This window comes from Pristiophorus japonicus, chromosome 17 (assembly GCF_044704955.1).
Source record: "Pristiophorus japonicus isolate sPriJap1 chromosome 17, sPriJap1.hap1, whole genome shotgun sequence".
Taxonomy (NCBI): Eukaryota; Metazoa; Chordata; class Chondrichthyes; family Pristiophoridae; genus Pristiophorus; species Pristiophorus japonicus.
The window spans coordinates 119,108,065-119,122,834 of record NC_091993.1 but is presented as its reverse complement, the minus strand read 5'-3'; the positions used below and the strand labels follow the sequence as shown (position 1 = coordinate 119,122,834).

Genomic DNA, 14,770 nt, shown 5'->3' with positions numbered 1-14,770 from the left:
ATCCCAGAGTACTTAAGGAAGTGGCCATAGAAATAGTGGATGCATTGGTGATCATTCTTCAACAGTCTATTGACTTTGGATCAGTTCTTATGGACTGGAGGGTAGCTGATGTAACACCACTTTTTAAAAAAGGAGGGAGAGAGAAAACGGGTAATTATAGACCGGTTAGCCTGACATCAGTAGTGGGGAAAATGTTGGAATCAATTATTAAAGATGAAATAGCAGCGCATTTGGAAAGCAGTGACAGGATCGGTCCAAGTCAGCATGGATTTATGAAAGGGAAATTTAGCTTGACAAATCTTCTAGAATTTTTTGAGATTGTAACTAGTAGAGTGGACAAGGGAGAACCAGTGGATGTGGTGTATTTGGACTTTCAAAAGACTTTTGACAAGGTTCCACACAAGAGATTGGTGTGCAAAATTAAAGCACATGGTATTGGGGGTAATGTATTGATGTGGATAGAGAACTGGTTGGCAGACGGGAAACAGAGAGTCGGAATAAATGGGTCCTTTTCAGAATGGCAGGCAGTGAATAGTGGGGTGCCGCAGGGCTCAGTGCTGGGACCCCAGCTATTTACGATATACATTACTGATTTGGATAAAGTAATTGAGTGTAATATCTCCAAGTTTGCAGATGACACTAAACTGATTGGCGGTGTGAACTGTGAGGAGGATGCTAAGAGGCTGCAGAGTGACTTGGACAGGTTAGGTGAATGGACAAATGCATGGCAGATGCAGTATAATGTGGATAAATGTGAGGTTATCCACTTTGGGGGCAAAACCACGAAGGCAGAATATTATCTGAATGGCGGCAGATTAGGAAAAGGGGAGGTGCAATGAGAACTGGGTGTCATGGTACATCAGTCATTGAAAGTTGGCATGCAGGTACAGTAGGCGGTGAAAATGGCATGTTGGCTTCATTGCTAGGGGATTTGATTATTGGAGCAGGGAGGTCTTACTGCAGTTGTACAGGGCCTTGGTGAGGCCTCACGTGGAATATTGTGTTCAGTTTTGGTCTCCTAATCTGAGGAAGGATGTTCTTGCTATTGAGGGAGTAAAGGGAAGGTTCACCAGGCTGATTCCCAGGATGGCTGGACTGACATATGGGGAGAGACTGGATCGACTGGGTCTTTATTCACTGGAGTTTAGAAGGATGAGAGGGGATCTCATGAAAACATATAAAATTCTGACTGGAGTGGACAGATTAGATGCAGGAAAAAATTTTCCGATGTTGGGGAAGTCCAGAACCAGGGGACATAGTCTAAGGATACGGGGTAAGCCATTTAGGACCGAGATGAGGAGAAACATCTTCACTCAGAGAGTTGTTAACCTGTGGAATTCCCTACCGCAGAGAGTTGTTGATGCAGTTCATTGGATATATTAAAGAGGGAGTTAGATGTGGCCCTTACGGCTAAAGGGATCAAGGGGTATGGAGAGAAAGCAGGAAAGGGGTACTGAGTTGAATGATCAGCCATGATCTTATTGAATGGCGGTGCAGGCTCGAAGGGACGAATGGCCTACTCCTGCACCTATTTTCTATGTTTCTATGTTTGCCGATCTGCCTAGTTTAGAACCTGCCCTTTACAGATGGCAGACGTGATTGGCGTCTGGGGGAGAGGCACCCCAGAGAAACACTTACATTTATATAGCGTCTTTCACGACCACCGGATGTCCCAAAGTGCTTTATAGCCAAATAAGTACTTTTTGGAGGTGCAGACGCTGTTGTAATGTGGGAAACGCGACAACCAACGTGCGCACAGCAAGCTCCCACAAACAGCAATGTGATAATGACCATTTTTGTTATGTTGATTGAGAGATAAACATTGGCCAGGTAACCAGAGGGAACTCCCCTGCTCTTCTTCAAAATTGCGCCATGGGATCTTTTACATCCACCTGAGAGGGCAGACAGGACCTCGGTTTAACATCTCATCTGAAAGACGGCACCTCCGACAGTGCAGCGCTCCCTCAGCACTTCACTGGGAGTGTCAGTGCGCTCAAATCTCTGGAGTGGGACTTGAACCCACAACCTTTTGACTCCGAAGCGAGGGTGCTGCCCACTGAGCCACGGCTGACAGAGACTTGGTTTTAATTGAGCTATAGCTGATCCTTTCGTCATTGTCCTTCTGTGCATGGCTGATGTCTTGCTCACTCTCTGTGCCTCTGAGATTTCCCCAAGCTCTCCACATTACCCATTCCACTTCCTCTATGGTAGTCCTATCTTTCCCTCCATTCCTCTCGTCCTTGCTCTTGAGAATGAGAATCACTATGGAAGCTGGACTATCTGCGTTTCTTGGTGCAAATGGAAGTGCGCTGTTCCCTTTACTGGCTCCTGCGATCAACGGGAGGCCCAATATAAGGAGTTAGACATTGCTGCCTTGATGATAGAATCTCAAACATTCCCAGGTGTTGGTATTGATCTGATACCAACACGGCTAGATTAACTTCAAATAGGTTATTGTCTGTAGCAGATTATTTATGCCTCATCTGAAATCTTTGTCCATGATGGGCGACGACCATGACTCAAGGCTCGCAATCTCGCCTCTGAGTCAGAAGGTCATGGGATCAAGTCCTACTCCAGAGACTTGAGCACAAAATCCAGGCTGACACTCCCGGTGCAGCACTGAGGGAGTGCTCCTCTGTCGGAGGTGCCGTCTTTCAAATGAGATGTTAAATCCTCTCAGGTGAACGTAAAATATCCCATTGTACTATTCTGAAGAAGAGCAGCTTTTGTGGAGTAGATTGTGGAGAAGAGTTGCACACAGCAAGATCCCAGTAATGATATAATGACCAGATAATCTGTTTTTTAGTGATGTTGGTTGAAGGGTAAATATTGGCCAGGGCCGTTGAGACAAATAGACTTATGTATTGTGGTGTTCCTTCTTCTGTACCGACACTGACAACATACAGCTCCTGATGAATAAAAAATATACTAAATACATTTAAAGAAAGAAAGACGTGCGTTTATATAGCACCCTCTCGAGCTTGGAACATCCCATAATGCTTTACAGCAAATTAGTAATTTTTTTAAAGAGTAGTCACTGTTGTAATGTAGGAAACGCAGCAACCAATTTTACGCACAGCAAGCTCCCACAAACAGCAATGTGATAAATGACCAAATAATCTGTGTTTTGCGATGTTGGTTGAGGGATAATTAGTGGCCAGGACACTGGGAAGAACGCCCCCGCTCCTCTTCGAATGGTGCCGTGGGATCTTTTACATCTACTGGAGAGGGCAGACGGTGCTTCAGTTTAACACCTCGTTTGAAAGCTGGCAGCTCCGGCAGTGCAGCACTCCTTCAGCACTGTACTGAAGTGTCGGCCTGGATTATGTGCTTAAATCTCTGGAGTGGGTTTTGAACCCACAACCTTCTGACTCAGAGGCAAGAGTGCGACCAACCAAGGCACGGCTGACACCTTCGTTTTTCTATATATATATAGTTTTGGATACGCGAAGACCTCCGCTTGAGATTGGCGTTGCTTTCATGTGAGACCAAAGAGAGACACGGGAGCTGGGAAGGCGAGACTATTACATCACAAACCATGTTCTTGATCATTAGGCTGGAATGATGGTGTTTGATGACCTCATCCAAGATTACCTAACGTTTAGTGGTTGGATTCCACTGGTTATATTTTGCTTGTAGCTAATATGCTGATCTAGTCTGTTCTCAAAACAATGAATACACCAGAGGGTTTTACAGAAACAGAACCGAGGGAGAGAACAGAGCACAAGAGAGAGGAGATGCTCTTCGAAATGCAGAGACATTTGAAAATAAGTACGGCCAGGGTGATCTCCTGGACTAGTTTTGATCGCCTTGATGGGTCGGAGAGAACTTTCCCCAGATTTCTTTTCCCTAAATTGGCCTGGATTTTTGCCCCTCCCAGGAGATCACATGGCTCCGGTTGGGATGGAGTGTAGAATGTTTCAGTGTACGGGATGTCGCAGTTGTGTGGGGTGGACTGGTTGACCTTTCCGCCATTGTTCATTGTTCATAGGTTTATATGTAACCTTCAGGGCTGCTGACCGAGGGCCGTGCGGCTATTTGTCGGCCGGCGCGGACACGATGGACCGAAATGGCCTCCTTCTGCGCTGTAAATTTCTATGTTTCTATGAACCCTTCGAGTGTTGTCTCCTGTGTTGCAAATCTGTTGGCCACGGATCAAAGCTAACTCGAAGTCATCAGCTTTGGTGCATCACGGTAGAAGAAAGTGGATCCTCATCTCAATAACGCAGTGTATGCAACTGGAATAGACTTGGGGGTTCCACTCACACCAGACTTGTGCTTTTTAAAAATTATGTTGTATTAAGGTATTTGGGTTCATGAGATTGATTCCTGAGATGAAGGGGTTGTCTTCTGAAGAAAGATTGAACAGGTTGGGCCTATACTCATTGGAGTTTAGAAGAATGAGAGGTGATCTTATTGAAACGTATAAGAACATAAGAAATAGGAACAGGAGTAGGCCCATATGACCCCTCGAGCCTGTCCCACCATTCAATAAGATCATGGCTGATCCGATCATGGACTCAGCTCCACTTCCCTGCCCGCATCCAATAACCCCTTATTGCCTTTATCGTTTAAGAAACTGTCTATTTCTGTCTTAAACTTATTCAATGTCCCAGCTTCCACAGCTCTCTGAGGCAGTGAATTCCACCATCTGAGAGAAGAAAGATTTACCACCCTCAGAGAAGAAATTTCTCATCTCTGTTTTAACTGGGTGGTCCCTTATTCTAAGATCATGCCCTCTAGTTCTAGTTCTCCCCCATCAGTGGAATCATCCTCTCTGAATCCATCTTGTCAAGCCCCCTCATAATCTTATACGTTTCGATAAGATCACCTCTCATTCTTCTGAACTCCAGTGAGAAGAGGCCCAACCTACTCAACCTTTTCTCATAAGTCAACCCCCTCATCCCTGGAATCAACCTAGTGAACCTTCTCTGAACTGCCTCCAAAGCAAGTATATCCTTTCGTAAATATGGAATCCAAAACTACACGCAGTATTCCAGGTGTGGCCTCGCCCAAACCCTGTATAACTGTAGCAAGACTTCCCTGTTTTTATACACCATCCCCTTTGCAATAAAGGCCAAGATATCATTGGTCTTCCTAATCACTTGCTGCACCTGCATACTACAGCTAAGATTCTGAGGGGGCTTGACAGGGTAGATTTAGAGAAGATGTTTCCCCTCACGGGGGAATCTAGAACTCGGGGGCATAGTTTCAGAATAAGGGGTCACCCATTTAAAATGGAGATGAGGAATTTCTTCCCTCAGAGGGCCGTTAGTCTTTGGAATTCTCTGCCCCAGGGAGCTGTGGAGGCTGGGTCATTGAATATAGTTAAGGTGGAGATAGACAGATTTTTGAATGATAAGGGAGTCAAGGGTTATGGGGAGCGGGCGGGGAAGTGGAGCTGAGCCCAAGATCAGATCAGCCATGATCTCATTGAATGGTGGAGCAGGCTCGAGGGGCCAAATGGCCTATTCCTACTCCTATTTCTTATGTTCTCATGAGAGATTTTTTTAAAATGTTAGGATCTGGAATGCGCTGCCTGAAAGGGTGGTGGAAGCAGATTCAATAGAAGCTTTCAAAAGGGAATTGGATAAATACTTCAAAGGGGAACATTTACAGGGCTATGGGGAAAGGGCAGGCGGGTGTGGGATTAATTGGACAGTTCTTTTAAAGAGCTGGCACAGGTACGATGGGCTGAATGGCCTTCTGTGCTGTATATTCCATGAATCTATGCCCTTAATTTTCAAGCTCCACCAATGGCCTGGCTTATTTCAAATCTCTAAAGACCGCAAGACCCCAGGTCTGATTCCCGGGCCATACAGATGATCTCAGCTGTGGCAGTAGTTGAGATGCTACAACTGACCATGAGCTGAGGAAGGGGAAAATTCAACCAGAGTTCCATGGCTTTTTGTTTTATAAGACTTGCATTTATAGAGCACCTTTCACAACCACTAGATGTCTCAAAGCTCTTTACAGCCAATGAAGTACTTTGTGAAGTGCAGTCACTGTTGTAATGTGGCAGACAATTTGCGCACAGCAAGCTCCCACAAACAGCAATGTGATAATAACCAGACAAACTGTTTTTAGTGATGTTGATTGAGGGATAAATATTGGCCAGGACACCGGGGATAACTCCCCTGCACTACTTCAAAATAGTGCCGTGGGATTTTTACATCCACCTGAGAGAGCAGACGGGGCCTCGGCTTAATGTCTCATCTGAAAGACGGCACCTCCAACAGTGCAGGGCTCCCTCAGCACTGCACTGCGAGTGTCAGCCAGATTTAAGTGCCTGGAATGGGACTTGAACCTACAACCGCCTGACTCAAAGGCGAGGGTGCTACCTACTGAGCCACAGCTGACACCCAAAGGTGTTAAGGGATATGGGCCAAAGGCAGGTCTATGGAAGTAGGTTGCAGATCAGCCATGATCTCATTGAATGGTGGAACAGGCTCGAGGGGCTGAATGGCCTCCTATTCCTTTGTTCCTATATCCAGTGATGCCTGCTGGAAAGGGGCACGTTTTTAGGACAGGATTGCATTTAGCAATTGGAGTCCTCTTGCGTGTTGGATACAGCTGGATTGTGCTCTACAGCCACTTATCACGCAAGGCTGCCATAAATGAAGAATACCATTCAGGGTAGATCCGCTACAGAGGCCTGTGACAGGCCCTGGAGCTGCGTCTCATCAAGAGTCAACATCTTCAGGGGAAAGGCGAGAAATTGGAAAGAAAATTTTGGGGAAACCAGAGGGCACAGATTTAAGATGACTGGCTAAAGAACCAGAGGTGACGTGAGGAGAAACCGTTTTACGCAGCGAGTGGTTCGGATCTGGAACGCACTGCCTGATAGGGTGGTGGAGGCAGACTCAATCATATCCTTCTGCAGGGAATTGGATTCATAGTTGAAGGAGGACACATTTCAGGGGTATGGGGAAAGAGCGGGGGGAGTGGGACTAACTGGATTGCTCTTTGAAAGAGCCGGCGCAGACTTGATGGGCCGAATGGCCTCCTTCTGCGCTGTACTATGCTATGATTCTATTAAATGAAACACTCCCACGTTAAACAGTTCTGGGATTTTGGTGGCCGTGCCTTCAGCTGCCTAGGCCCCAAGCTCTGGAATTCCCTGCCTAAACTTCTCTTCCTCTCTCTCCTCCTTCAAGACGTTGCTTAAAACCCACCTCTGTTTTACCTACTGTTACCTACCTGAGCGATAAGGGAGTCAAGGGTTATGGGGAACAGGCAGGGAATTTGAGGCCAAGATCAGATCATTGAATGGCGGAGCAGGCTCAAGGGGCCAAAATAGCCTACTCCTGCTCCCAATTCTTTTGTTTTTATGTTCCCTTTGACCAAGCTTTTGGTCATCTGCCCTAATTTCTCCCTATGTGGCTCGGTGTCAATTTTTAAAATCTCATCGTACTCCTGCGAAGTACCTTGGGACGTCAGAGGCGCTATATAAATGCAAGTTGCTGTTGCTTAGCGCGGGTGGTGAGGGAGTGAGAAGACAGGCTGTGGTGTGAGATAGTGAGGGCAGGCCTTTGACTCCTCGCCTGCCGATTGAAATCCGAGACGCACAGTAACAAAATAATCGGGCCAGCCAAGGGCCTGGGTAACCCGACGACAATTGTTTTATTCATGAAAGTAGCTTTGATGCCTCGCATGCTGGTGGTTGCTGATTGCTATCAGCGTTCCAGCAGCAAGTGAGTATTGAGGAGATGTTTGCGGAACGAGTGAGGCAGGTGGCCAATGGTGAGGATTGCACTGGCAAAGGGATGACACCGTGCCACTCAATCCAGCTGTTTACTCACCGAGACTGGATGTGGGGAAATTGTTCCCCGTCTATAACAACCGCGCAGATCCTTTCAGTCGCTGGATGCTCTGAGATAGAATTTTAGGAATGCAAATTTTTTTTTTTTTGATGTGGCGGCGAAAATATTCCTCGGTTCAAGAGAAGTGACCCTTGCATCAGGATTTATTTTCATGTATGCACATCGCTCATTCAGCGCCTTTTGCCACAATCGTCGTTGTAACGCTGTTTTTCGTGACTTTAAGCTTTGGGCATGCAGCAAAAGGATTCTATTTTGAAGCTCAGATGGAACAAAACAAGGCTGATGTTTAACAGGTTGCTGAGCCTGAGTGTTGGACACTGCCGTCACCACCTTGTTCACGATGTCGTTTAGATCCTCCTCCTTGGCACCAGAAATGATGCCTGACAATATTTAAGGACCGTCTTTGGGGGAGAAATTGGGTGCCTTTGGGCCTTCCGTTAGCGCCCGGGGTGAAATTGGCTTTGCGACCGGGCACGGCGCTGACATCGACTCCCGCCATATTGGCGGGAGTTCGGCGGCGGCGGCGGCGATACGGCATTGCGCCCCGATTTCCTGCGCCCGGAGATCGTGACGTAATCGCCGTGCGTAGCGCCTCGTTAGCTCCCCGGACCTGAAATTGTCTTCCGCCCCCCCCACCCCCCCCCCCCCCGCAGCAGTGCCGGGCGAAAGCACCGAGGGCTGTGGGAGGCGTGCATCAAGCAGCCGGTCGCTACCGGGGCGATGATTCTCACCGATTTAAACAAAAAACGTACCTTTCTTGCCCGCGATCGTTCGGCCCGGCACTCGTGGTTTTACGCCCCGCTCCCGCCTCCGAGACGAAGTGGAGCGCCTAATATAGGCCGCAGCTCAGGACATCCGTGCCTGGCACAGGAAGTCCCGCCTCGTGGCTGTTGGGCACAGTACCAAATTCCACACCCTCCATTTCTGGAGGCCCCGGGATACTCCTTCAGGATTGGCGCAAAGCTTAACCCTTCCCAGAGGGGATCAAAGCTCTTGGTTCCTTCAGGAGCTGAAGCAACAAAGATACTCTACCTTCTTTTAACTTCAGCCCACGAAGGGCCTCAAGGTCCCAAAATTGGAAGGGATTGTGTGGCGTTCCAAGTTATAGTACAATGTGGGAAAATGTGAGGTTATCCACTTTGGCAGAAATAATAGAAAAACAAATTATAATTTAAATGGAGAAAAATTGCAGAGTGCTGCAGTACAGAGGGACCTGGGGGTCCTTGTACATGAAACACAAAAAGTTAGTATGCAGGTACAGTGTTATGTATTTATGCTTGGGGTCACCAGACACCAGGGGGCGCCACTGTTGGAGGTTTTCGGGCTGTACACGTATATAAGCGCGGCTAGCTTGTCACGCGGGTTACTTTGGGGGCGAATAAAGTTGGATCACATTTACACCCGAGGCAGTTTACAGTAACTAGTCTTTTGAGTCATTACATTCATTACATACAGCAAGTAATCAGGAAGGCAAATGGAATGTTGGCCTTTATTGCAAGGGGGATCGAGTATAAAAGCAGAGAGAAGTCCTGCTACAACTGTACAGGGTATTGGTGAGGCCACACCTGGAGTACTGCGTACAGTTTTGGTCTCTGTATTTAAGGAAGGATATACTTGCATTGGAGGCTGTTCAGAGAAGGTTCACTCGGTTGATTCCGGAGATGAGGGGGTTGACTTATGAAGGTAGGTTGGGCCTATACACATTGGTGTTCAGAAGAATGAGAGGTGATCTTATTGAAACTTATAAGATAATGAGGGGGCTCGACAAGGTGGATGCAGAGAGATATTTCCACTCATAGGGGAAACTAAAACTAGGGGACATAGTCTTAGAATAAGGGGCCACCCATCTAAAACTGAGATGAGGAAAAATTTATTTTCTGAGGATTGTAAGTCTATGGAATTCTCTGCCCCAGAGAGCTGTGGAGGCTGTGTCATTGAGAGCACGTTAGCGCGAAGGTGATGATGTCAGTGCAACATGGACATACCGCGTTATGCTGATACATAGCAACGAGCCGCCCCTTCAGTTAAAGGGGAGGGGTCGCTGCGAGCTCTGCAGCCACTTTAGTGGCGCCCACTGGGCCACCAGGGGGAGCTTCAGAGTCGGCCGACTATTAAAATAAAATGGCGGTCGGGGCGGCGCGCCTTCCCCTTTAAGGGCGGACACTACGCCCAGCCACTGGCAGCTTCCACCGGGAAAAAGCTATTGGGGCCACCGAGCGGCGGTAGCTCTGCTCCCGTGGGGCAAAAAGGTGTCGGCGCGTGCCCGATAGAGCGGGAACCCGTTTCTGCCGCTCCCGGCCCAGAGCAATTTCTGATGGGCCAGCCCATCCACCTGCCCCCGGCCGGAAAGGCCTGACCGCCCCCATTTCGGCCTCTTGGAGGCAGTAATGGACCTTAAGGAGGGGGATAATTTCGGTCCCTGAATCTTTAGAATAAATGGTGCCTTGGTCCTCAATCTATACTCTTGTTTTTCAGCCACAATGAAAGAACTACCACGTTCCAGGACCCAGTGACAGGGGTGGTGCCCATCGAGAACTGCATCTTCAAACTGGAAGACAAGTAAGTCTCTCGTGACCTTTTCTCTCCATCTTTATTGACAGTTTTCCCCTCTCTCTCCACCTCTGCCTTAGGGGTCTGGTTCAATGTGTGATGGTTGCCCTCTCTCTCTCTCTCTCTCTCCTCATCTTCTGAAGGGCTGTCGTTCCATGGGTCCTGGTTGTCTCCTCTCTCTCTCTCTTCATCTTCTACCCCAGAGAGCAGTGGCTGCTCAGTCGTTGAGTATATTCAAGACAGACGTCAATAAATTTTGGGGAATTTAGGGAAATGGGGATAGTGCAGAAAGGTGGAGTTGAGGTAAAAACTCAGACAGACATGGTCTTGTTGCGTGGTGGAGCAGGCTCGAAGGGACAAATGGCCTACTCCAGCGCCTATTTCTTATGTTCTGAAGGGTTAAAATTCCACGGGTCCTAGTTGCCCTCTCACTCCTCACCTGCTGAAGCAGCCTGGTTCCATGATTCCTGGCTGCCCTTCTCTCTGTTCATCTCCTGAAGGACTTTAGTTCATTGCCCTCCACTGCTGTAATATATGTGGGTAGTACAAGGGGGCGCTACACTGTCAGAGGTGCCGTCTTTCAGATGAAACGTTAAACCGAGGCCCCGTCTGTTCCCTCGGGTGGATGTAAAAGATCCCACGGCACTATTTCCAAGAAGAGCAGGGGAGTTATCGCCAGTGTCCTGGCCAATATTTATCCCTCAATCAGCATCACTAAAAACAGTTTGTCTGGTCATTATCACATTGCTGTTTGTGGGAGCTTGCTGTGCGCAAATTGGCTGCAGCAGTGCTTCATTGGCTGTAAAGCGCTTTTTGAGACGTCCGGTGATCGTGAAAGGCGCTATAGAAATGCAAGTCTTTCTTTCTCAAAGAAGCCTCCACAGAACAAAGCAGGCCGATAAACGAGGTTACCTTTAAGGCATTTGTGCTCGGACACCATGCAAACGGTCACTTTGGGGATGGGAGCAGGCAGTAATTTGAACCTAAATCACCGCGCGGGAAACCCATGGGATCGGGTGGAACGTCGGTTTTACATCCCACCCGATATTACTCGACCTTGATTCAATGTACAGCTGCAACGTCTCAAATCCAGCAACCTCGGGACCGAGACCAGACCGGTTTTTGGATTTTTCCGGATTTCGGACAAGAAAATCAATAAAATCAGTAGCCGAGCTTAGGCTTATTTGAATGGATAAGAGAAAAGAGGAATACATGAAGTAGAATGAAGTCTATTATTATAAGGTAAATGTAAGGATCAAATAATATGCATTTAAAGTAAATGAACTATTTATTACAAATTATTACTGATCATATGAGAGCTTGTTTGTTGAGGGCTGCTGGCTTGGACCGATCGCACGTCATTTAAAGCATTGCGGTGAAGCCGATAACTAGCCGGGCCCGCCGGTTTTTGGACAATTAATTACGGATTTTATTTTACCGAGGGCCCAAAATTGGTCGACATAACGCCCAAAATCGCAAAATTCAGCAAAAAATACCTACATACCGCCCGGTGGAAAATTCATCAGCGAACTACTGCCCACCGCTGACATACCGCCCAAAATTGCCACCTTACCACTGACATACCCACCGACCCTGCAGACCACCCTGGAAAAGGTGGTTTTAAGTCGATCCCTAGTTGGCGGTATGCAACTTTAGCCGTAAAATAAAAATGTTGCCTTTCACCCTTCAGTCTCTCCCACCCCGCAGTCTCTGTCTCTGTCTCCGCACCCCCCGCCCCCAGAGCAGCGATCCCTCCCTGCACCTATCTCTTCCCACCCCCCCCGTCCCATTAAGTTCGCCGCTATATATAAATATATATAAATTGGAAAAAAAATCTGAAGAAAAAAAACGTAACCTGATTTAAAAGTACAAGTAAATAAGTGCTATTTTGTACAAAGGAGTAGTGTACATACCCCCAAGGCGCTCCCGAGCTGCCCCACAGCGCTCTTTCTCCCCCCCCCCTCATTTCCACCCCCCCCACCACAGCGCGCTTGGGCCGTCCCACAGCCCTCGTTTCACCCCCCCGCAGCGCTCTCCTCCCCCGCTCTCCTCCCCCGCCATCCCCACCACCACCACCACAACGCGCTCGGGCTGTCCCACAGCGCTCTTTTTCCCCCCCCCCACAGCGCTCTCTTTCTCCCCCCCCACCCCCCCCCCACAGCGCTCTCTTTCTCCCCCCCCACACAGCGATCTCGGGCCTGCAGTCTCTGTGGATGCTCGTCGGTGCCTCTCTGGGTGGGGGAGAGGTGGGGGTGGGGTGGGGTGGAGCTTTGCAGCGGCATACGCGTGCGCACAGCTCGGGAGCCGAAGATTCCCGAGTGAAAAGGACTCGCTGCCTGCACACCGCTCGGCATAACGCTGCGAAAAAAGTAATGAAAATCGCGCGCACACCGCCCTGGCGGTGCTTAGCGCTATGCACCGACATACCGCCGAGAAATGGGCAACCCATCGGTTTTGACCAATTTCAGCCCCTGAATATCAAATGGGATTTTCTCAAATATGTCTGGTTTTCGGACAATTCCGATTTTTGGACAGCCGGATTTAAGATGCTGTACCTGTAGAGCAAAATCGGACAGCGTGTAAAGCCAGCATCGCTCCCGATCTGTTAAAACCACCCCCTTTGTCTCTGAGGATCTCCTGGTACTGTTGTTGGTACAGCCAGAATGCTTTTTGGCAGCAAGCTGAATTTTTCAGGCGTGACTTAGATCTGAGAGAGTTCTAAGAAATGGGAAGACTTCGTATAATCCGAAACGTTATGAAATGTCCCATTCATCACAGACTGTTTGTCACATTAGCGAGCTGTAACTGGGAAATGGGCAGGTGTGAATGTTAAACTCACTGCGTAGCTTGCCGGGTGTGCTGACCACACTGGTCTCAATAAATCACCACTGGTAGATGTGCTTCAAGGCACTCACTCTTTCAGACAGGCAATGTTCTGAGCCAGAAGGCATTAATGAAATGTGACTCTTTCTATTTATCGGAGCTGTTTTGTAAACTTCAGAGTCAGGGAGGGTCTATGAGGCACATGCACGCAAACAATAAGTTAAATTGTTCCATTGGATTTCAGAAGAATTTAGAAGTTTCATTGACTAGAATTCATTTTCTTTGAAGTGAAGATGTTTATAGCTTAGCTGAGCAGAGAAATAGGACAAAGTCAAAATACTGCGGGTGCTGGAATCTAAACTAAAAACAGGAAATGCTGGAAATCTCAGCGGGTCAGGCAGCATCTGTGGAGAGAAACAGAGTTAACATTTCAGGCCGATGACCCTTTGTCCGAACTGGCGAATGTTTAGAAATGAACAGATTGGTAAGGAACATTGAAAGGGGGAGGGGAGGAAAAAACAAAAGGGAAGGTCTGTGTTAGGGTGGAAGACAGGAGAGATTAGAGAGACAAAAGGGACGATGGGACGACTTGAGATGGTAATGGCAGAAGTTAGGAAAAGATTAGTTTAGATAGGGGTGTGAATGGCGGGATAATTACCAGCTGCCATGGGAAAGAGAGAGAGAGAAAAAATACATCAGAGCAAAACATGACAACTGGTCCAGTCATGGCTCAGTATGAAACACTCTCGCCCCTGAGTTAGAAGGTTGTAGGTTCAAGTCTCGCTCCACAGACTTGGGCCCAAAATCTAAGCTGAGGGAGCGCTGGACTGTGGGAGGTGCCAACTAACAGATGAGACGTTAAACCGAGGCCCCGCCTGCCCTCGTGGGTAGACGTAAAAGATCCCGCGTCACTAATTCGAAGAAAGACTTGCATTTCTATAGCACCTTTCATGTCCTCCGGACGTCCCAAAGAGCTTTACAGCCAATGAAGTACTTTTGAAGCATGGTCGCTGTTGTAATGTGGGGAAACTCGGCAGTCCATTTGCGCACAGCAAACTGCAGTGTGATAATGACCAGATAATTTGTTTTCGTGATGTTGATTGAGGGATAAATATTGGGCCAGGAGACCAGGGAGAACTCCCCCACTCTTCTTCGAAATAATGCCACGGAATCTCTTTTATGTCTACCTAACAGTTAGGTTTGACCTCGCATCTGAAAGACACAGTGCTCACACCGTGAGTCTGCCTCGGTTTCTGTGATATGACTAAATCTTGGCAAAACATTTCAAAAAGAAAGTGAGTCTGTGAGTGATGAAGCGGAGAGCATGTAGGAGCTGATTCCCCCTCTGGGCCAGGAGCAATGTTCCCCCTTGTGTGTATGAGATCATGAGACTGAATTACTACAAAGCTATTATGGGACCGAAAGATTAAATTCCAACAATCTTCCTTCAGCACAAACGACTACACTGTGACTAGTCTAGCGCCTTTGATTCTAGATGTATAAATGGAACGGGAGAGGTTCCACAGAAATTTCAGGCTCCTAATTGTTTCAATATATTTCTTTCTGGCCTGCCT

At 47.8% G+C, this 14,770-nt stretch overlaps 1 protein-coding gene across 2 annotated transcripts in view; it reads left to right on the top strand.

The window, feature by feature from the left end:
* Nucleotides 1-14,770, top strand: part of plekha6 (pleckstrin homology domain containing, family A member 6) — a 351,674-nt gene that overhangs the window by 232,621 nt on the left and 104,283 nt on the right. For both annotated transcript variants that reach the window (XM_070859220.1, XM_070859221.1), the window contains one exon: nt 10,299-10,382. In XM_070859220.1, the coding sequence (XP_070715321.1) occupies nt 10,299-10,382 (84 nt within the window). The remainder of the gene's footprint in view (nt 1-10,298; nt 10,383-14,770) is intronic.